The sequence below is a fragment of the Gouania willdenowi genome, chromosome 5, assembly GCF_900634775.1.
Source record: "Gouania willdenowi chromosome 5, fGouWil2.1, whole genome shotgun sequence".
Taxonomy (NCBI): domain Eukaryota; kingdom Metazoa; phylum Chordata; class Actinopteri; order Blenniiformes; family Gobiesocidae; genus Gouania; species Gouania willdenowi.
The window spans coordinates 1,628,416-1,652,616 of NC_041048.1; the positions used below are offsets into that span (position 1 = coordinate 1,628,416).

A 24,201-nucleotide genomic window follows, 5' to 3' on the forward strand; every position below is an offset into this window, starting at 1 on the left:
TCTGGTGTTGTTCTCAGATGTTTGAAAGTTCTCACAGCTCATGTCCATGTGTTCACTCTGAGCTTCAGACTGGGACAAAGGTTCCCTCCAATCCTCACTGTCTTCAGTGTCAGAGCAGTCTGTTTCCTCTCCATCAGTGTCTTGTTGTGTACAAGTGTTTGCTGCTTCTGGGCCTTCACTGATGTCTCCATTTGGTTCTACTTTCATGAGTTTAGCTGAGCTGCAGGTTGCAGGTTCTCCTTTGATGTTCTCCTCACTTTGTCTCCAGTGTAGCAGAGAACACTGAGCTTCCTCCTCTTCATCTTCACTCTTCACAGTAACAGCCGTGATATCCGTCTCCTGCTTTTCCTCCAGACTTTCCCACAGTTCTTCCTCTTCCTTCTTTATGTGGAGATGATCCTGGAGCTGCAGACCATGTTTACAGGAAACACCATCAGGAACATCTGCAGGAAACCCTGAACACAACCAGGACCATCAGAGACAGAATCAGTGATATTTTTATTTTCATTTGTGCTAAATATGATAGTTGAAGTCATAAAGAAAGAACTCCATGCTTCAAATAACAGTATTGGATGTTTTAAAACTAAACTTTGCTGAGCAGCTTCTGTGTTTCAGAGGAGGAGAATCCACAGCTGATGAACATAAAGACTTTCTTACGTTATTCACAAGCTTTTGTTATTAGTTCGGTCCAATAAACTGCACGTTGAAGTAAAACACATGGATACTTTAGCATCTATTCTGATTATGAGATGGAACAAACATATACAGCACGTAAAACATGGTGACTAAATATATATATATATATAGTTTATCTCTGTTACAGAACCACACACAATAGGACAACCTTGGGCTGGGCGATATTTTGCCCTTGCCTTGAGATGATGCATTGATGTTTTCCCTGTGATGTGATTGGGGTTTCCCCTAACTATTATAGCCTAGCATACCTGTTAGTTTAAGGGTTTACCTCTGAAAAAAGAAACTAAGGTAAGTAATTTAAAGCCCCATTCCAAATGTCACACAGGGACCTTTATTAAAATAAGTGTAGAGAACAATATAATAATTTATAAAAACAACTTCAGCTGACCAAAGTGCTGTACAGTTTTTTATCATTACAATTAACAATCACTTATCTATTTATTATTACTGACGTGTGAATTTATCAGACACTATTATCCAAAGTAATATAATAAAACAGTTACCACTGACACACGCACATGCTCGCACACACGCACTGTAATGATGGCCTTCTGAGGACTGTTCCTTTAAGGGCCCCCATGGTAACGTAAGATCAGAGTTGAGTCAGACCTGCTTATTTCCTGGTTTGTACTGAGCGCATGGCAGGCCTTATGCAGTTTTGCATTGTTTACTATAGAACCAGAATTTAAATTAATAGGCTTCTTCATTATTTGTATTATTCCTTTATTTATTTTATTCAAGATTTATTTTTAGTTAAATTGCATTGTTTTGAATAGTTTATCAAGGGACTATTTTGACAATGAAAAATAAAAGGAAAATAGCACTGTATTTTCTATTTTCTAGATTTTTTTCCCAAAAAATATAAAGGAATATTTTTCAGTCATTATTTGTCTACAGTCCCATTTTGTAAAATAAATCGTGAGAGAATCGTACCGTGAACCCAGTATCGTGAATTCAATCGTATCGGGAGTTGAGTGAATCGTTACATCCCTCGTCCTATGTTGTATCTCTTAAATAAATAAATCAGTATTTATAAAAGACTCGCTATATCTCCCAGCCTTAGGACAACCCCTTGTAAATATCTAATAAAGAAGACAAACTCTGAACCATCTCTACATCGCATTCTTAGCGATGCCCCCTGGCGGTCACAACATAAAACCTCGCCCCCAAAACAATTATCTAACCAGCTGATAGTGTGGGTCACATTGTTTTAATTAGAAAGTGTCTATTCGTACGGACAACCGAAGTACACGTATGTAACGTCTTAGGGTTAGATTATAACTTTATATCGCAACAATTTTTAGGGTTAGGTTTACGGTTAGGGTTTAGGCTACGTCCAAATAGTCCCTCTTATCTCCTTTTCTATCCACTGCTCTTTGACTCCCGGAAGTGTTTCAGTAGTGCCATGATAAGAGTCGAATTTTCTGGAAAAAAAAGGCGCGGCCATAGGATTATTACGTCACCTAGTGGAAGTGCGTCTGATCGTCAAAACAGACCTTTTCCTAACTCCTCTCCTAACACCTTTCCTTAACCTTGTGACGTCACGCACAAGGTTAGGGAAAAGTGGATATGGGCGCTTAGCCACTGCCTTTTACATGTTAGAAAAACGATATTTATAAACTGGTAAAAATGCTAGTTTATAGCGTGAGGTAAACTTTAACCTTCAGGCACAATGTTGATCATTGCCAACCACAAATCAAACAGACAACTATAGATGCTGAACAGAAGCAAAAACAAGCATGAACTAATCACTGGTAAATAAAACACAATAAAACTCCTGAAAACAATAATCAGGAATTTACTCTGTCTCTGTATGTTTCCGGGTTTTAATATCACCCGATCAGATGTCCCATTGTGGGACTAACAGAGTATTATCTGATCTTATCTGATGATAAAAGTTCAAAAGTCCAAACCTGCAGAGTGTTCTTCAGCTGAAGAGTCTGTCATCATGTTGCTAAAGCTAAGCTAAAGACTGGACGGTGTAGCGGTCAATCTGGTAACCGTGTTAGCTTGTGAACGACCTTCGTTTACGTCTTTTCCCTCCAATGAAGAATGGTTCATTAAACACTCTATTGTACAGCACAGATGTGTGCTCGGTTTATCTGAACTCTTTAAACTGATCATTACAAACACACGGAGAACCGTTCATTTCTTCTTCTTCGGTGGTTTTTAATGGTGGTCAAAGCGCGCTTTACTGCCACTTAGCGGACGAGCAGCAGCTCTGACGTCAGAGCAACTTTTTCATTTATTTTCTTAATAATATTATAATAAAAACATCCACAGCCACAAAATAATGTGACAACAGCATCAACAATTATACAAAAGCTAATTCAAAATGTATTTCAGGTTATTGGCAATTAAAACTAAATAAACAATCAATTCAAGAAACAAAATCTCAATAGTTTGGGAAATGTTGACAAAAGGAATCATAATCACACAAACATTTACTCACATATTAATTTATTATTGTCAAACAAAATTAATATTCTTCTTTTGTGGATGTTTAACATCTATCTCTTTGGCTCATTACCGCCCCCTTCCGCCACGGAGTGTAAAACGGTCATTAGCTCACACAAGGCAGTGGTTCTCTGATGATCAGGCTTCATAAACTGTGACCCAAACAAGAGAAAATGTTTAAAATATCATGTTTAACACAAACTTATTCTGAGATTGAAAAGACTAAGCTTGAAATAAGTTTGTGTTGAAGCCAAAATCTTTTGCGGTTAATCCGTAACTAAACGTTTAAAGTTAGGCAGCAGAATAAGAAGCATAATTTAAAAATGTATGGAAAATGTAATATTATGATTTTAAAATGGCATGCAATAAACAAACATGTACATTTAAAATATTGTAATTTAATTTGCTAGCGTGAGTTGTTAGGATGTGGTCGCATAGGGTTCTATCTTATTTGATGCCACCATCTTTTTTTAACACTGTCTGGTCAGAGGTCAGAGGTCAGAAATACACCACGGGACAGAGGGATACAAACAATCTTTATTTAATTAAGTCACTAAGGTGCTAACACAGCTCAGAGGAACTCCACAACAAGGCCCCGCCCCAGCCCCATTTAACACACAGGACCCTGATCAATAAACTACACTGCAAAAAAGCACACCACCACTTCACAGCACAATAAAACCAGGAACACACGCACACCCTACTGGACCACTACAACCAGGGTCAAACCCACACACTAGAGGGCGGCAGAGGACCACTTTTGCTTTGAGATTAACCCCGGTGGAGGTTAGATTGGGTGAAATAGGCTACAAACATATACAAAGTTCCCATATGACGTCACAGGTCACAATATACGGGCATTTCCTGACCCGGCACCATTGCTGTGGGCAACTGAAACAAGTTTAGCCTCTGTTCACAGATTTAAAAGCCTTTAACTGTTCCATAGTTAGAACAAACCAAATAGTTTAGAATGTCTATGAACATTATAACAGGAAGGTATTTGTGTTCAGCGGTATTTTGGTTTGACAAACTTTGTACGGATATATACTGATGCATTCCAACTTACTGTCATATCTGTGTCTCGTTTGTTTATCTAAACCATCTCTACACTGCTTTTTGGGTAGTTTTCTAGCCATTTGTGTTGGTTTGGTAAGACATTTTAACCGTCTTTTGTGATGTAGAATGCAGCAAAGCAGGTAAACAAGACAAGTGTGCCTCTAAGCTTGCCCTCAAAGATGGCGTCTCCGGAAAGGTCATGTGGCCTGTGAGAACTATGTATCAAGCACGTCATCAACCTGGAAGTCACCATTTTGGAGATAAGCAGCCGGTTTTCAAACAGCACACACAAGCAAATCCCGAATTTTGAGAGGAAATGATGAACTACTTAAACATTTCCGGGGGTTAAAAAACAGTGGATAGGAAAGGAGATAGGAGGGACTATTCGGACACAGCCCTGTTTAGTATGTGGGTCTGGGTCCACATGGCGCCCCCTGTTGGTCCAGAGCCCTGCTCAAGTGTGAATTATCATGTGTCGATTCAGGTTAGACTTGCGATTAAATTCTTTACCACAAACATCACAACCAAAAGGTTTATCTCCTGTGTGAATTCTCGTGTGGATCTTGAGATGTGTTTTGTTGCTAAATCGTTTCCCACACACATCACAACCAAAAGGTTTCTCTCCTGTGTGGAGTCTCAAGTGTTTTTTTAGACTTGCCTTTTGAATAAAGCTTTGATTACAAATTTCACAACCAAATGGCTTCTCTCCTGTGTGAATCATCTTGTGATGCTTCAGATGTGTGCTTTGGCTGAAACGTCGACCACAAAAATGACAGCAAAACGGTTTCTCACTTGTGTGAACAGAGATGTGACGCTTCAGATGTGTCTTGTGGCTAAAACGTCGACTACAAACATCACAGCAAAATGGTTTCTCTCCTGTGTGAACCATCATGTGACGCTTCAGAAGTGTGTTCTGGCTAAAACGTCGACTACAAACATCACAGCAGAATGGTTTCTCTCCATGGTGGATGCTTAGGTGCTTCTCCAGATACCACTTTGTAGTAAAACGTTGACTGCAAATGTCACACCCAAATCGTTTCTCCCCCGTGTGAACCCACATATGATTTATTACATGTGGCTTCTGTGAAAATTTTTGGCCACACACGTCACAGCTGAAGAGTTTCTCTCCTGTGTGAATTCTTGAGTGGATCTTCAGATAAGATCTACTGCTAAATGATTTCCCACACACATCACAACCAAAGCGTTTCTCTCTGTTGTGTGATGTTCCTCTGGTGTTGTTCTCAGATGTTTGAAAGTTCTCACAGCTCATGTCCATGTGTTCACTCTGAGCTTCAGACTGGGACAAAGGTTCCCTCCAATCCTCACTGTCTTCAGTGTCAGAGCAGTCTGTTTCCTCTCCATCAGTGTCTTGTTGTGTACAAGTGTTTGCTGCTTCTGGGCCTTCACTGATGTCTCCATTTGGTTCTACTTTCATGAGTTTAGCTGAGCTGCAGGTTGCAGGTTCTCCTTTGATGTTCTCCTCACTTTGTCTCCAGTGTAGCAGAGAACACTGAGCTTCCTCCTCTTCATCTTCACTCTTCACAGTAACAGCCGTGATATCCGTCTCCTGCTTTTCCTCCAGACTTTCCCACAGTTCTTCCTCTTCCTTCTTTATGTGGAGATGATCCTGGAGCTGCAGTCCATGTTTACAGGAAACACCATCAGGAACATCTGCAGGAAACCCTGAACACAACCAGGACCATCAGAGACATCTCTATACTCATTATTCACATCATTAGACTCAGCTCTACTTTACATATCAGTCTAGTTACATAATAATCTATCTATAAAGCAAAGAATCTCTGTCAGTGTGTGTGTTCCTCAAATATCTTTGTGAATCAGGCTCAGATTGACCCAAGACTTTCAACATGGCTGCTGCTTGGTTCAAAGGTGTGCAACGTTGGATTTGTTTGGACTGCAATGATACCGGGAACGGACAATTTTATCAAATTTTAGAAGTGATGACATCAGCACTGTGGATTGAGCCTTTGCTGGCTTTGATCACGCGGAACAGTTTGCTGGGTTAGAGGCAGCCTGTGGGTGCAGCAGCGCCAGTCACTCTCTGGGCAGCGGGTGGACGGTGTCCGGCCGGGGGGCAGTCTGTCCCGGGGCTGGGGTGCCGTCCGCATGTGTGCGCGTGTTTAATTTAGAATTAAATTTGCATTAGGAAACAAGTGTTTTCAAGGTCATTTTAAAGAGGAGTTTATTCTGAATTAAAGAGAAATTAAAACTTAACATCACACTTTTGTATAGCAAGACATACTTCCTACAGGCACTGCACTAGTTATTATAAATGACATGGCAAAACAAGCACCAACATTTTAGATTAATGAGAAAACAGTTACAATGTACAGATACATTTATGTAACTGTGATGTTTCTATATCATAAAAATGTGTTTTACTGAAGGTTACTTAACAACATTGTGTTAGAAGTTATTTCACATTCATTTCAAAATAAAAGTCAACTTAATTACCACACAGGACGTTGGCTGGAATCCTCTTGGTCTGGAACAAAGCTTTTATTTCCAGTTTCTGGGAAACAGTAAATATATTTAATCAGTTAATGATGAGCGTGAACAGCTGTAGAAATATGTAGGTTAGAGAAGTCTGCAGTAAACATGGTCATAGATCTGTGATGTTACCTCCTCAGGTTCTCTGTCAGTCTGCTTTGCCTCCTGGTTTTGCTGAGTCATGATCTCCTTTATCAACTGCAATTATTCACAGAGAAGAAGATTTAAACTAAAGGTCAACATGGAATCAAAAGATCACTGTACACATGTCAGGATAGATCAGCATAGATCTATAACAACAAGAACTAATCGCAGGTAAAGAAAACCCAATAAAACAATAATCAGGAATAAATATGTTGTCCCTGGTAAAGATAGTAGCTCTAACAACCAGTCCAATGGCTGTGATGCAGTACGGGGACACATTTACTCTGTCTCTGTATGTTTCCCCTCAATAGTAAGTAAATAAAGCAAGTAAGTAATTTATTATGTTTTTAATATCGATATCTGCCCCAAATATCCTGAATAGACAGGGCTCTAATAGCTATCATACATCTATATGAACAGTAGCACACGTATATAGTATAAATCTATATGAACAGTAGCATATATCTAATATAGATCTATATGAACAGTAGCGCTGAGCTGGTGTTACGGTCTGAGTTCACATCGTACTGAGTTCCTCTTAAAATCTCAGTACGTGACTGCTACGTACTTAGTTTTGAAATTAATTTTATCTCAGCACGACAGAAGTAGAAAAAAGCTAAGCGGAAGTAGCATAAATTAAATTTCCGGTAGTGCGCATGCTCACAACCGATCTCAGACCGATGTGAACTCAGACCGTGACAACGGTTCAACTGGTGACCGTGTTACCCTGAGGCTGGGCTGAGTGGAACCGTCAGTGTTAGGAAGATAAAAACGGTGCAGATGTTCTCCTAAAGGAGGTTTGACCGACAATAATCAGCTTTAAAGACGGAGAACAGATTCTTACCTTCTCCTCCTTGTTCTTCTTCTACGGATTTTTCCTCGTTCTTCTTCTTTGGTGTTTATCTGCTGCTTACATCCTTATTGTTGCTCTACCGCCCTCTTCTGGATCTGTTTACCTCCTACATTATCCAGGTCTTTATATTCTCTGGATCAGCCCAGTAAGCGTCTCTTTCCCAGTCCCACCACAGCCAGTCTGTCCTCTGAGTCCTCCAACATGTCCTGTTTAATGCACTTTTATTCATTTATTTAGTTAGAAAATCATTTAAAAAACACAGAAAACCCTCAGAGGATTATTTCAAAGCTTCCACTTTATATATATATATATATATATATATAAAGTTAAAAAATATATAACATCAAGAAATGGCACAATGTTACTGATGACAAGATTTGACCAATATTTTTATTTACATATTTCTTCCTGACATTATAGATGAGTTATTATAAAAATTAGTTAAACATTTATATCACTTATTTCTTTAATGTCAGCGGGCTAAAAGGATGAGACTTGTGGATAATATATTTTTCACTAGCTCTGAACCAGAATTAACTAAAAAGTTATTACATTTCTATGCGACAAAATAATTTCCAAATGTAACTGAACCTTCAACAAACACTGAGGGTAAACTGGTATCTGAGGAAGAAAATGTATTTTTGAACAAGTTGCTTTCATATTATTTGAATTATTGTTTATTTTGCTTTGAAAATCCTTAATTTTTCCAGATCTTAATGAATAGAGTTATTCCTGAACTTTTTGTAGATATTTAGATCAAGCATAGTAGGATTAGAGACATATTTCTTGAACAATTTATTTTTGTTCCTTAACATTTTTAACAAGTCTGATGTAAACCATGGTTTTTTACTTTTTTACCTCGATTTCTGGAACAATAACCAACTGGAAAAGACTCATTGAAGTGAACTTTGATTAGTTGAATCTAATTGTTTGTAGGAGTTAGATGGAGTTATTTATTAATATTAATGATTGAGCTAATTATGTTAAAACTTCATGCTAATGTGCCACTCCCCTTTTTGAAAAGAATGGTTAATTAAAATAAATCACCATTAAACTCTAATGAGCCAGGGTAGAGTTTGACCTCTATCTACTCTTTAATAACCAGACAAAACAAGAACTTTAACCAAACCCAGAAATAAGGTTTACCATTTATTATCAACAATTCAACAGTGCATAATGAAATCAGTGAGGTAGGTATCATGTAATTAAAATACATGTGAGAGATGAACAATTACATGATTCACTTCAAGCTCAATTTAAGGTCATAAAAATGACTATTGGATTATTAGAACACTTCTAATCTAATACTAATTATTGTATAAAGATGAAAAGTATATATAGTAAAAAAAGAAAAAAGTAATCAGAATTAAGACAAAGGGAAAACACAGGACAGCTCAAAGGAACAGAATTAAAACAAATTAGATCATAACAAATAGTAATACAAAGTCTGATAATTATAGCCTGGATTTATATGTTAGCTTCACTTAAACATTTACTGTCAGAGAGATGCTGTACTATGAAGCAGGATATAAATATGTTCACTAACCCAGGTGATTTCAGGTGAGAGCACATGGTTTAACTATAGTATGTTCCTGCTGATGCCGTCAGCCTCACTATAGAGCAGTGATGTTGCTCGGTACGCGTCCTGCGTCCCTGACGCATAAAAATCTAAAAGGACGCATTAAATCCACTATCCATGTGTCCCAGGGACGCACCTCATTTTTCCCATGAAAAACGACACATGGTGAACAACAACTTCTGTGTAAAATCACAGTAACTAGCAAAAGAAATCTAGCCATCAGTGGACCCCTTTACGCATTAACTTAGCACACACATGATTCCCTTGTGTACATGCTAGTTTAGCCACTACAACAACAACTAGCAAGTTAACACAGATTTCATTTCAAAATGTTTCCTGGGACCGCTTATTAAGTGCACCGCCCTCCCCCCTGAAAGCTCGGTCCGTTTTTTGTGTAGCGCCGCGGTGCTCCGTGAGAACGTGATCAGCTTTAATCATCTTCACCTGCTCAGTGTTCAAACTGTTGTGTCTGGTTAACTAAGAATAACTCAGTCCATGTTGTCATTTAGTTCTTTTTATTCCAGCCTTTTGACCGTGTCTATAGGTAAAACATTCAGTCAGCTAGCTACCTCAAGTACAACAGATTTTATGGGAACTTCCGTATACAAAATAAAAGTTAGTTTGAACAACGTTATTAGAATGTTACATTCAAACAACATCTCATCAGAGCTACAGAAGATAGGATCATTTAAAATAGGTTCATATAAACTAAGTTGATCAAAACTTAATCATTAATTAAACCTGATCAGATTCAGTAAACCATTGATCCCTGAGAGGAAATTGGGTGTCATTAATGATGTTCTCATACATCTTTATATAACATATAAATAATTAAAAAGGAGCAATTAGAATAATCCATGTCACTACAACTTATATCTACCTTTTAAATGTATCTCCCTTAATTTTTTACATAAATTTTTGTTTATGATTTTTTTTTTCATTTATTTTATTTTCTCACTGGATTTAAAAACAAATCTTTTCTTTAAAAATGATAAATATTTATTAAAAAACGGAATTAAAAAAAATTAAAGTGGAAAACACAGAATTTGGGAAAAAATAAAACGAAATTTGGAAAAAAATAAAACGGATTTCATAGGGCCCTAAGTCAAAGATACAAACTTCTTAGTAGTAAGCAGTGATGTTGCTAGGTACGATACATTGTAAACAACAACTTATGTTTAAGATCACAGTAACTAACAAAAAAAACCTAGCCGTCAGCGCGACCCCTTTACGCATTAACTCACGATCCCCTTAAGTACATATTAGTTTACCCACTACAACAACAATCAGCCAGTTAACTAGCTGCTGACAATACTCCACAGACATATCTGATCATTTTATTTTTATTAACAGATTTTGCATTGTTGTTAGTTAAGTTAAATTTTGTGCTATAAGTTTCATAGTGATTAACTCACTTCATTTGATTTAGTTGATGTTCAGACAAGAAGATTTTGTCTTATTTTGATGAGAATGTTTTGTTTGTGTTAAAATCAGCACTTTTATTGATAATTTATTTTTGTACAACAGACACCATTTTGTTTTAATTTGAAATAGTCATTTAATTTGGTGTTTTTTAATGTTGCTACAAAAGTGCAATATAACCTGTCACTGTGACAGTTATGCAATAAACTTTTCAGATTTGAAATTGTATTTGTTTAATTTCAGATACATTTTGAACATACATGAATATATCTGCTAATTATAGCCAAATCATACCACCATGAGGAGAGTTTAACACTACAATTTAAGAAATAGAAGAATATAAGAAATAGCAAAAAAAAACTTTTTTTATTGGGGACCCTTTGAATTTCCCATGGACCCACTCAAATCACCACCTGTGGGTCCCGGGGACTTACTACATTGAAAAGCTATCAACACCACTGATAGAGTATGAATTAATGAATGAGTTGATGCTTCATCAGCTGACTGTAGATCAGTCCATCAGATGTAAATCTGTGTTTCCGAAATGATGTCATCACTAAATAAAAGGATTAATTTAACCATTGATAATCTTTCTTTCCTAAACTCAGTTGTCAGATCTGTACCAACCAGGATCTTCTAACAATGGGCAGCTCATTTTACAAGAAAGCTGATTAGTCAGGAGGCGGGGCTTTAGTACTTGCTCAGATCTGATCCACTTCATAACTAGACCAGGTTGGGTGTTTAACCTAAGTTACCATGGTGATTTAGCTCGCTAAGATGTTAGCCAGCGTCGTAATACAGCACAGACAAATTAAATCCAGAAAGATACCGTGATACGAGGAAGTTCAGCTTCGTAGTGTAGGCCCTAGAAGTTTCTTGGAACTACAAGTTTTACTACAAACATCCCATCCAGAGAGTTTCTCTCTAGTGCAGAGGTATTCAGGACGCCATCGTCTGAGTCTCTCCCTTCCTTCAGCTCCGTCTGTTTCTTTTACTTTTTCTTCATAATATGATCTTCCTATTATTTTTTTCCACACATTTTAGTAAATCTTTTCTGACAAACATCACAACCAAAAGGTTTTTTTCCAGTGTGGATTATCATGTGTTCTTTCAGTGTATACTTGTGATTAAAAAGAGTTTCTCTCTTGTGTGAATTATTTTGTGACGTTTCAGATAAGATAATTTGCTAAATCGCTTCTCACAAACATCACAACCAAAAGGTTTCTCTCCAGTGTGAATTCTCGTATGGATCTTTAGAAGACATCTGTCGCTAAATCGTTCCCCACACACATCACAACCAAAGTCTTTTTCTCCCGTGTGAATTGTCGTGTGTTTCTTCAGATCTTTTCTGTCGCTAAATTCTTTCCAAGACACGTTACAAAGAATGGGTTTCTTCCCCTTGTGAATTTTCTTGTGAATAATCACTTCTTGCTTGGAAATAAATCTTTCATGACAAACATCACAGCCATAGGGTTTGTCTTCGGTGTGAATTCTCGTGTGGTTGTTAAAAGTTGTTTCGTCGCTAAATCGTTCCCCACACACATCACAACCAAAGTCTTTTTCTCCCGTGTGAATTATTGTGTGTTTCTTCAGATCTGTTCTGTTGCCAAATTGTTTCCAACACACGTTGCAAACAAAGGGTTTCTCCCCCTTGTGAATTTTCATGTGAATAATCACTTCTTGCTTGGAAATAAATCTTTTATGACAAACATCACAGCCATAGGGTTTGTCTCCGGTGTGAATTCTTGTGTGGTTGTTGAAAGTTGTTCTGTCGCTAAATCGTTTCCCACACACATCACAACCAAATTCTTTCTCTTCTGCATGCATTCTCATGTGACGTTTCAGAACAAACTTGTCTGTAAATCGTTTCTCACACACATCACAACCAAAACGTTTCTCTCCTGTGTGGATTTGTGTGTGTCTCTTCAGACTTCGTTGTCTGCTAAATCGTTTCCCACACACGTCACAAGCAATGGGTTTCTCTCCTGTGTGGCTTTTTGTGTGGCTCTTCAGACTTCGCTGTCTGTTAAATCGTTTCCCACACACATCACAACCAAATCCTTTCTCTCCTGCGTGGATTCTCATGTGAAGCTTCAGAAGACACTTGTATATAAATCGTTTCTCACATACATCACAACCAAAAGGTTTCTCTCCTGTGTGGCTTGTCATGTGGATCTTCAGATTTGATTGTCTGCAAAATTGTTTACCACACACATCACAACCATAGGGTTTCTGTGTGTTGTGTGATGTTCCTTTGGTGTTGTTCTCAGATGTTTGAAAGTTCTCACAGCTCATGTCCATGTGTTCACTCTGAGCTTCAGACTGGGACAAAGGTTCCCTCCAATCCTCACTGTCTTCAGTGTCAGAGCAGTCTGTTTCCTCTCCATCAGTGTCTTGTTGTGTACAAGTGTTTGCTGCTTCTGGGCCTTCACTGATGTCTCCATTTGGTTCTACTTTCATGAGTTTAGCTGAGCTGCAGGTTGCAGGTTCTCCTTTGATGTTCTCCTCACTTTGTCTCCAGTGTAGCAGAGAACACTGAGCTTCCTCCTCTTCATCCTCACTCTTCACAGTAACAGCCGTGATATCCGTCTCCTGCTTTTCCTCCAGACTTTCCCACAGTTCTTCCTCTTCCTTCTTTATGTGGAGATGATCCTGGAGCTTCAGTCCATGTTTACAGGAAACACCATCAGGAACATCTGCAGGAAACCCTGAACACAACCAGGACCATCAGAGACATCTCTACACTCATTATTCACATCATTAGACTCAGCTCTACTTTACATATCAGTCTAATTATGTAATAATTATTATAAATAACATTTATAATATGTGTACGAGTGAATGGGTGTGTGCACTGATATTTATGTATGTGTGACGCTCCACAGTAAAACAAGTACAAACACTTTAGATTTATGAGAATCAGTGATATTTTTATTTTCATTTGTGCTAAATATGATAGTTGAAGTCATAAAGAAAGAACTCCATGCTTCAAATAACAGTATTGTATGTTTTAAAACTGTAAACTCTGTATTGTTTTGAAGCTGAGCAGCTTCTGTGTTTCAGAGGAGGAGAATCCACAGCTGATGAACATGAAGACTTTCTTCAGTTATTCACACGCTTTTGTCATTAGTTTGGTCCAATAAACTGCACGTTGAAGTAAACACATGGCTGCTTTAGCATCTATTCTGATTATGAGATGGAACAAACATATGCAACACGTAAAACATGGTGACTATAGGGATGACACGATACCACTTTATAGTTTCTGATACAGATATTGATGCAACAACTTTGATTATCTGCCGATACCGATAACAAACGCTTAAATAGTGCTGAGCTACACACAGACACACTAAAGTGGGTCACATGCTAACATTGCTATAGGAGAGCCTGTGTCGCTTTTTGCACCAGTGACGCCAGAATTCTCATTTTGCTCAAACTTTAGAGAGAGAAAAAAATATGAATTCATACTGTCATTGATATTTGAAATTCAAAAAATAAAAATAAGAGTTTGGGTCTGGAACATGTTTGGGTCTTCAGTAAACTACTTAGCATATGTCTCAGCTCACTGTAATGTGATTAGCTTTAAGCTATGTACTGTATACATTTATACTTTTCATCATTATGATTTCTGATTTTATTTTCTTCTTCACACCAACTACCAATTTAAATTCCTTGTACTGTTTTTAAACTGTAGAAGGAACTTTTCTGATTCTGCGTAACTTTATTTTGAAGGCTTTGATACATATGAAAACACGGAAATTGACAGTAACAAAACAAGCACGGAAGTAAAGCAAGAATGTTACTGTATGATGAAAATTAGAAGTATAATAATTAGGTATGTAACGATTAATCGTATAGCAGTTAATTCATAGTTATCACGGTTCATATCGATTTTCTGAAAATCGCAGTACTTTTTTTAAACAGCAGAGGGTGCTATCTATTTATCCTCTTGTCCAAATGCTGAGGCGGCGGGCTTAATCTGCTACTACTTTCTTTCTTGCCGCCTTCTACTCTTAAACATGTTCATAAATTATTCCTTACCCCTTCAGCACCGAAAGAATATCTGTAATATTACGTGAATATCTGTAAAAGGCCCGTTTCTCTATTAGCTCTGTCTGATAGCATAGCATAGCATCTCTTCTTCACTGCACAGAAAAGCTGCATACCAACCGACCACTGGGTTACCAGCGCCCTCAGCTGGTCCAAACAATTATCTGACGTAAATACAGTGCAGACTGGTTTTTTTTTTAAAGTCCAAATTGTTAAGGCACAAAATAAATTTTTTGTTGCACTTTTAAAAAGAAAAATAACTATTATGCAGTTTTGCATTGTTTACTATAGAACCAGAATTTAAATTAATAAGCTTCTTCTTCATTTGTATTATTCCTTTATTTATTTCATTAAAGATTTATTTTTCGTTAAATTGCATTGTTTTGTATAGTTTATCAAGGGATTCTTTTGACAATGAAAAATAAAAGGAAAATAGTACAGTATTTTCTAGTTTTTTCCCCCAAAAAAATACAGGAATATTTTTAAATCATCATTTGTCTACAGTCCCATTTTGTAAAATAAATCGTGAGAGAATCGTATCGTGAACCCAGTATTGTGAATCGAATCGTATCGGGAGTTGAGTGAATCGTTACATCTTTAATAATACTGTAATAGTAATAAAGATAAACACATACAAACAAATAAAAAACAAAGATTCTATTGGTTCACCGAAAGACAAATTAAATTTCCAAGACTGGAGATCAGTTTAGAGAGCAGGATGTGGACAGAGCTTTTAGTCATTTTTTGGATACGTTCATGGTCTTGTACAACAAAAACTGTCCGTTAAAGAGGTACAGTATGTCCCTAACAAGAAGTTTGCAAAATGTCCTTGGATGACTAAAGGGTTGCAGAATGCTTGTAAAAAGAAAAAAAATCTTTACATAAAATCTATTAAACTAAAAACAAAAAAAATCCATAAATAGGTGTAAACTGTATGAGAATAAGTTGACTGATATAATGAGATCTAGTAAGAAATTATATTATAAAAAACTAAGTAACACCAAAAATGTTTGGGGAATATTAAATAGTGTAATAAAGAATGGTTGTAGATTATCCAAATTATTTTATGGACTACAATGAAGAATGTGATAATATAAACAAGGTAAACAGTTTTAACAGGTCCTAAAAATGGACCGCTCATTGACAGAAATCCAAAATCAATCTTTCTTACTCATGTAGATGAGCTAGAGATCATAACAGTCGTGAAAACATTTAAAAACAAATTTTCATTAGACTGCTTCGACATTGATAGGGCACTCGTCAAAAAAGTTATAAGTAGCATCACAAAACCTCTTGTAAACATCTAGAATTTATCATTCTCATCAGGAAAATTTCCAAGCAAAATCAAAAGTGCTAAAATCGTTCCATTATACAAAAATGGAAATAAACACATTTTTACAAATTATTGGCCAGTCTCTTTGCTCCCACAATTTTCAAAAATTCTAGAAAAATTATGTGATAGATTATAATGTTATTTTAGAAAAATGTGAATTATTAAATGAAGGTCAATACGGATTTCTGAGTCAAAGATCAACGTCTATGGCGATTATTGAAGCTATAAAAGAGATTAATAATGCATTAGATAAAAAGTATGCAGTGGCCATATTTATAGATCTAAAAAAAGCTTTTGATATGATCAATAACTCAATATTGTTAAGAAAATTAGAACTGTATGGTATAAGGGGAGTTGCTTTGGAATGGATGCAAAGTTATTTGTTGGGGAGAATACAGTTTGTAAAAATGGCTGAGCATGTATCAAAGTGTTTGGACATTTCCTGTGGAGTGCCCCAAGGTTCAATTTTAAGTGCAAAATTATTGAACTTGTATATAAATGACATATTTAAGAATTCTCAGCTGTTAAAAATGATTCTATTTGCAGATGACACTAATATGTTTTATTCAAATGAAAATTATTGTTAACTAATTAGTATCGTCAATGATGAACTAAGGAAAGTGAAAAAATAGATGGACGTAAACAAACTATCCTTAAATCTGAAAAAGACTAAAGTTATGTTTTTTGGAAACTGCAAAAATAAACCTGAAAAACAATAAATCATAGATGGTATACAAATTGAAACGGTATCTGAATGCAAATGTTTAGGTATAACAGTGGACAAACTATCATGGAAGCCACACATAAGCCTTAAACAATCTAAAGTTGCAAAAAGCATTTCAGTAATAAAGTTTAAAGCATTCTTAGTATGATGCTCTCCGCATGCTGTACTGCACGTTAATATTACCGTCTTTAACTTATTGCTTAGAAATATGGCGTAACATCTATAAAAGCTCACTACATCCTCTTTTTATTACAAAAATGTGCTATAAGAGTTATACATAAAGTTGGTTACATTGATCACAAACTGTCTATTTTTAAAATCTGGACTTCTGAAGCTCACTGATTTGGTAAAACTATATACTGTACTCCTTTTATACAAGGCAAACAATAATGTATTGCTATATAACAACCAGAAATGATTTTGTAAAAATGAAGGGCAGTAAAGCCTGAGGGGATGTGGTCACTTTAAAGTCCCATTGATGGATCCACCGGGAAAAGTTGGTGTGTGTCAGTAGGCGGAGTCCTACTCTGGAATGGTTTGGGGAACCATATAAAACACTGCACAAATATTTACAAGTTTAAAAAGAAATATAAAGGGAATATGTTGTCAGAGTATGGAAATGACAAAGAATATTGACTAATGAACGTGAATTTTGCAGGGAGTAGATCGAAAAAAAAATAAATAAAAATAATAATAATAAATGGCAATAACAGTGCTAAAAACATCATTGTGCTTGATGACGCTGAACTATAACAATAGCGCTGATTTTTGTGACTAAAAAATAAATCAAATAATAAAATATATTTATAGACTATAAAGGTAAAGGGTGTATCTGGGTGAAACATGTAGGAGGTGTTCTGAGTATTAGAATGATATTAATACATATTTAAAAAAAACTGTTACATATGAGCTTGACAGTAGATTGTGATCTAAAGTACTTAGCATTGTTAGTAACATTTCTTTTTGAATATTTATGTGTATACATATGTATGTTTCTTGCATGTAAACTGTTGATCTGTTACGTTAACTGTTTCGTCAATGTCAACTTTATTTATATAGCACATTTAAAAACAGCTACAACTGCCCAAAGTGCTGTACAACAAACATTATAAAGTACAATGTAAAAACAGTCACAAAATATACAACATAAAACAATAATAATGAAATACATGGGATCTGCTCAACTTGTGTTGAAGGCCAAAGCAAAAAGATGGGTTTTCAACAATGACTGGAAAACATGAATGGACTGGGCCATTTTGACATTCATCAGAAGGCTGTTCCAGAGACTCGGAGCCGCTACGGCTATAGCCCGGTCTCCTCTGGTTTTGCGCTTAGATTTTGGCACCACCAGAGTCATTTGATTGGATGATCTCAGTGTTCGACCTGGATCACGGATCAACAAAAGCTCCGAAAGGTAGGATGGAGCCAACCCATTCAGACTGTTGACAAAACCATCAACAGTATCTTGAACTGAATCTTAAAACTGACTGGAAGCCAGTGCAGAGAGGCCAACACAGGAGTTATGTGCTCACGTTTCCTACTTCCCATGAGCAAACGTGCCGCTGCGTTTTGAACCAACTGTAGACGCCGGATGGAAGTTTGATCGAGCCCACAGTACAGAGAGTTACAATAATCTAAGCGACACGTAATAAAAGCATGAATGACACGCTCCAGGTCGGCGTGAGGCAAATAGGGTTTGATTTTGCTGAGCAAAAGCCTCTGAAAAAAAGCTATTTTTGACGACTGAACTTATTTGTCTGTCAAACTTAAATGAACTGTCCAAAACAACTCCAAGATTCCTAGCAGACTCGTGGAAATAGATACTCAAAGGAGCAGTGACATCACATGAGTTAGCAAATACAACAATTTCAGTTTTGGAGTCATTACGTTTTAGGAAATTTTGAGCCATCCAGTCCTTTACTTCCTGTAAACAGTCAAACAAAACTTGAGCATTGTCTGTGCCTGGCTTCAAAGGCAGATAAATTTGCAGGTCGTCTGCAAAACAATGAAAGTCAATTTTATATTTTCTGAAAATTGACCCAATGGGCAACATATACATTGAAAACAATAAGGGGCCCAAAATGGAGCCCTGCGGCACACCACAGCTGAGTGGGGCAACTCCAGAAACATAAGGACCAAGGTGAACGGGAAGAGATCAATTTTCAAGGTACGATCTAAACCAACTTAAGGCAGTACCTTTAATGCCAACATGATTTTTGAGGCGTGAAAGCAATATTTCATGGTTGACAGTGTCAAATGCTGCCGTTAAATTTAAAAGTACCAAAAGAGAAGAGCAGCCTGAATCAACAGTTAAAATAAGGTCATTAAAAACTCTTAAGAGTGCAGTCTCAGTGCTGTGACGTAACTTAAAGCCAGATTGAAATTTTTCTAAAATACGATTTACATCCAGATAAGTTTGTATTTGAGCAAAAACCAGTTTTTCCAAGATTTTTGATAAGAAAGGCAATTTAGAAATTGGCCTGTAGTTTGCCAGGACTTCAGAGTCCAGGTTTTGCTTCTTAAGCAGAGGCTGAACAACAGCATGTTTAAAGGAACTTGGAACGCAGCCTGATGTCAGCGAGGAATTTATAATCGCCAGCATATGAGGCCCAATCGCCCCCAAAACATCTTTGAGCAGTTTAGGAGGGAGACAATCAAATGGACAGTTAGAAGCTCTTAATTTATGCACAACAACGGACAGGTCGCTAAGGGACACGGGTTCAAAATGCTCAAAAGCCGCACAACACACAGAAGTAACACAGGGATCAACTACTTTGAAAGAAGATGTTGAGTCCCTAATAGCAGTTATCTTGTCAACAAAAAATTTCAGAAAACTTTTGTGAAAGAAAACAACCACTGATATATGAATTATGACAATTACAGGGGTGGGAACTTATAAGTTTACTTCCTCCCACTCCTTTTCGAGTTCATGTATATATGAAAGTATGTTAGTTTGAAAAGAGTGATGTGTATATGTAATGTACAATGAACTCGGAATAAACAATCAAACTTTGGCCTGTGTTCTAAAAGCTAAGCTAACTGTTTAATTGTTTTCTTGTGGTTTATTTTCATCCAGCTCTTACGTTGATTTCGCAATAAGGAAAAGGAAATTAGAAGTCACTAAATCAGCAGTTCTGGCCCACTCATTTGACCTGACGCTACACTGCTCGTTCTCGATCCCTCACATGCACAAGCTCACACTGAAAGCGTGTCACCGCTGACAGGGTTAAAACACAGTTTTTAGTCGCGTTTTTTAACATATATAATGGTAACGTTTAGTGTTTACTTTGCGCTGAATGACAGTTTCTACATAATGAAAGGTAAAGTTTTATGCTTTAAGTCCAGATTTTTTGCTCTTCTTCATGCCATCTATAAAACAGAAAACCACCCCCTGCGATCAGATATTTTTTAGGCTCACGGATTTTGTTTATCAAATTTCGGTAAACAAAAGAGGTTTATATCGACTTTTTAAACTTTTACTGATTTTTAGATCAACCCAAAGTAGCACAAGTTGCTATTTTGATTGAAAAAGCTGCTGAAACGATCCTGAATGCTTCAACATCAATGGACTGAAAGGGACGATTAGCGTCATCAATGCCATTATTTCAACATGGCGGTGCACAGACTCTCAAACAGTAAAGTTTTCCCATTTTTAAAAGTTAATAAAACAAATATGGTGCAAAATAATGTGTTTTGTTAGGCACAGATTTTCTAATAAGGACATTTCAGAGTTCTAAGGCCACATTTGTAAAAACAGTGGAGTATCCCTTTACTAGATGAAAAAAACTAATTAAAGGAAAAAGGCCTACATAAAAACATCAAAGATGACTGTATGTGACATCTGTGTATTTGTCATAACCTTTTCTTTCAAGAAATATTTTATGTAACTGATGTTTCTACATCATAAAATGTGTTTTACAATGTGTTAGAAGTTATTTCAGATTCATTTCAAAATAAAAGTCAACTTAATTACCACACAGGACGTTGGCTGGAATCCTCTTGGTCTGGAACAAAGCTTTTATTTCCAGTTTCTGGGAAACAGTAAATATATTTAATCAGTTAATGATGAGTGTGAACAGCTGTAGAAATATGTAGGTTAGAGAAGTCTGCAGTAAACATGGTCATAGATCTGTGATGTTACCTCCTCAGGTTCTCTGTCAGTCTGCTTTGCCTCCTGGTTTTGCTGAGTCATGATCTCCTTTATCAACTGCAATTATTCACAGAGAAGAAGATTTAAACTAAAGGTCAACATGGAATCAAAAGATCACTGTACACATGTCAGGATAGATCAGCATAGATCTATATGAACAGAAATGTACGTAGTATAGATCTATATGAATTGTATATGTTTGTTGGTGTCTGCGACCCAACAGACATATACATATCTAGTATAGATTAGTGATCGACCGATTCAATAGGCCGATTTTTTGCCTGTTTTACGTGCATCGGCCAATGCGCTGCTGCATTTGCCAATCCACTTTATTAACAGAGCGGCTGCTCTGTAGCCTCCCCCCACTAGCACAGGATGAAACAAGCTCTTCAATCCCAAAGGCAGGTGTTAAACTTTCAAAGCATCTTATAACTGTTTAACTCTGTGGGTCCACGTGTTGTGTCGCATTTCTAGTTAATGATCAGCTGCTGGAGGTTTGGCTGTGTGTGTTTCTTTCCCTCCCCCAGACGTTTTTGACTTTGAGAAACAGTTTACTACTTGTTTAAATATTTATTCTCGTTAATGTTGATGAAATTCAGAACAGAAACTACAACAGTTTGTTGCTTAATGCGCATCTGACATCACGTTATTTTCCTAATTTATGTTCTGGGGTTGTGTTGGAATGGACTATAATTCATGGTTTCTTTTTATGTTTAATATTATAATTATATATCTTTATACTCAATCCTGTTAATAAAATATATCTTCAGTCAGGCCAACTTTTGTCAAAGCTATTTTAGGAAAAGGACGACCAGTTCTTTCATAATATTTCATGAGATCTCACTCTATTTATTACTTGTTCTTGTTCACCTGTTTTTATTATTTGTTAAATATTTTTTACTTGGTGTCGTTCTACCTCACGTTTGTTCATTTTAATAAATGTTCCTTTTTTAAATTGAAACTTGTAGCATATATTATCATCTTTGTGTAATTTTTATGATGTAAATTGAGGGGGAAAAAAGTAATATCGGCTCCAAGTATCGGTTCAAGAAAATCAGCAGTCTGTATCGGTCATCGGCTAAGCTGAAAAATGAGTATCGGCATCGGCCCTAAAAAACCCATATCGATCGATCCCGAGTATAGATCTATATGAACAGTAGCGCACATATCTAGTATAGATCTATATGAACACTAACACATATCTAGTATAGATCTATAGCTGCTACATCTAGCTAACACACATGCTAGCTCAGAGTTAGCTCCAGCTCCTGTCCGGTGGAAAAGGCCTAAGTGGTGCTGAGCTGGTGTTACGGTTCAACTGGTGACCGTGTTACCCTGAGGCTGGGCTGAGTGGAACGGTCAGTGTTAGGAAGATAAAAACGGTGCAGATGTTCTACTAAAGGAGGTTTGACCGACAATAATCAGCTTTAAAGACGGAGAACAGATTCTTACCTTCTCCTCCTCGTTCTTCTTCTACTGGTTTTTTCTTTGGAGTTTCTTCTTCTTCGTCTGTATTTCCGGCAGAATGGACGCTAGAAGCCGTTTTACTGCCCTCTACTGGTTTTTAGTTTAACTACTAGATCCTCCACGTGTCCCAGTGTCCTGGAGAAACTGCAGCACAGCTTTGAAGATCATCTGTTGATTCTAATTGTGACAAAGTTCAGTAAAAAAAAGAGTAAAAACCTAAACTCCTAATCCAGACGTTTGTAAATAGATGCTGCATTTCTGTGCTGTACTGATTTTATTCTAGAAACACATGTTGAACTGTTTGACACTGTCCACACTCACATAATTGTAGGGTGACCATATTAAGACATAATAAAGAGAAAGTATTCAACGTTTTTTTTTTTCTCGTTTTTTTCAAATCTACTTTGTAAAAAAATCTCTCAATCATTAAAACAATGACAAACATCTCCTCCTAAAAATAAATAAATAAAAAACTCAAAGCTTCCAGAGCATTAAATAATCTTTAAATATACATTTCTATGAATAACAGAGAAAGTTTCCATGATCACTCTGAGCTTCATTCTGTCTGTTGTCATGGAGACGGAGGTGATGAGGCCTAAACCAGATGATGGAAACTTTACCAAATTTCTATCAAGTTCCTCTCTGAACCTCCATGGAGGTTAGATCAACCAGGAGGATCTTCCTGCTGATATTTTTATTTAAATCCACCAGTATTTGGACTGTTTCAGTCCATCATAGACTTTAGTCTCTCTTCCTCATGTGACGATTTCGTCAAAACAAAGCGATAAATTTAAACACACGCATTGTTTTTAAAGACATTGGTTTTACCTTGTAGATTATATTTATGCTTAATGTGAAGTGTTTTATTAACACCTGGTGTAATAGAGTAGTCGACTAGTCGATAAGGAAACACACCACGCGTAGGTCCAACACTTGGAAAAAAGGCAGAATTATTAAAAATGGACAGATTTAAAAAAAAAAAAAAAAAATCTAAAATATTTGTAAAACAATGAGCTTTAAAATGCCAAAACAAATATTTGATCACAAATACAAATGTGTGTATTTCATCCACATTCACACCTTGACGAGCAAAGACACTGCAGCTCAGTCTGTGATTTATACAGTTACAGAATAATTCATATCACAGCTTAGAGTGTGTACATTACCCAACACTGGAACCTTTCAAAGACATTTAGGACCAAAACAACCCAGTTCATCACATTTCACTGTTTTATACACACTGACATTTGATGGTTTTTGTGATTTCTTCATTATATTAGCATAAAAGAGTCAATATTCTTTCTAATATTCACGTTTATTGCATAGGCTTCACACATGTGCCTGGTTAAACAGGAGGCTGGATACACATTAACTCATTGGTCAGAATACCACACAAATAAGAACATACCCAACTTCACAACAGTTTTTATTTATTCTAACATATTTAAAATTAAAGACTGATTGTCAATGTTAATCAATGGTAATACACAAACCTGATTGGTTTAGCCATGTCAAGTGGGAAGGAGAACTCGCACGTGATTCGTATGAGCGTTTCCTTGGCTAGAACGCTACCTGTGCAGGCTAAATAACTCATTCCCAGTCCCACCACAGCCAGTCTGTCCTCTGAATCCTCCAATAACAAACTGGAAAAGACTCATTGAAGTAAACCTTGATAACTTGCATGATATTGTTATATGCATTATTGGCATTAGTTTCAGAGTACAGTGTATCCACATTAGATATATTCATAATCCAT

General features: G+C 36.6%; 1 protein-coding gene across 13 annotated transcripts in view; it reads right to left on the minus strand.

The window, feature by feature from the left end:
* The window catches only part of LOC114463992 (zinc finger protein OZF-like), a 43,380-nt gene extending 20,904 nt beyond the window's left edge, over positions 1-22,476 (minus strand). For 3 of the 13 annotated variants that reach the window (XM_028447986.1, XM_028448001.1, XM_028448002.1), the window contains exons 1-4: positions 22,431-22,476; positions 20,970-21,035; positions 20,802-20,859; positions 13,371-13,426 (exon numbers count right to left, since the gene is read on the minus strand). In XM_028447986.1, the coding sequence (XP_028303787.1) occupies positions 13,371-13,426; positions 20,802-20,859; positions 20,970-21,020 (165 nt within the window). In that variant the 5' untranslated portion in view covers positions 21,021-21,035; positions 22,431-22,476. Of the gene's footprint in view, positions 1-387; positions 456-2,609; positions 2,887-5,406; positions 5,893-6,684; positions 6,743-6,852; positions 6,919-7,708; positions 7,858-10,272; positions 13,427-20,801; positions 20,860-20,969; positions 21,036-22,430 lie in introns of those variants that run through there. The other 10 variants (XM_028447992.1, XM_028447988.1, XM_028447994.1 and 7 more) reach the window with 8 other exon arrangements.
* Positions 22,477-24,201: the final 1,725 nt, after the last annotated feature.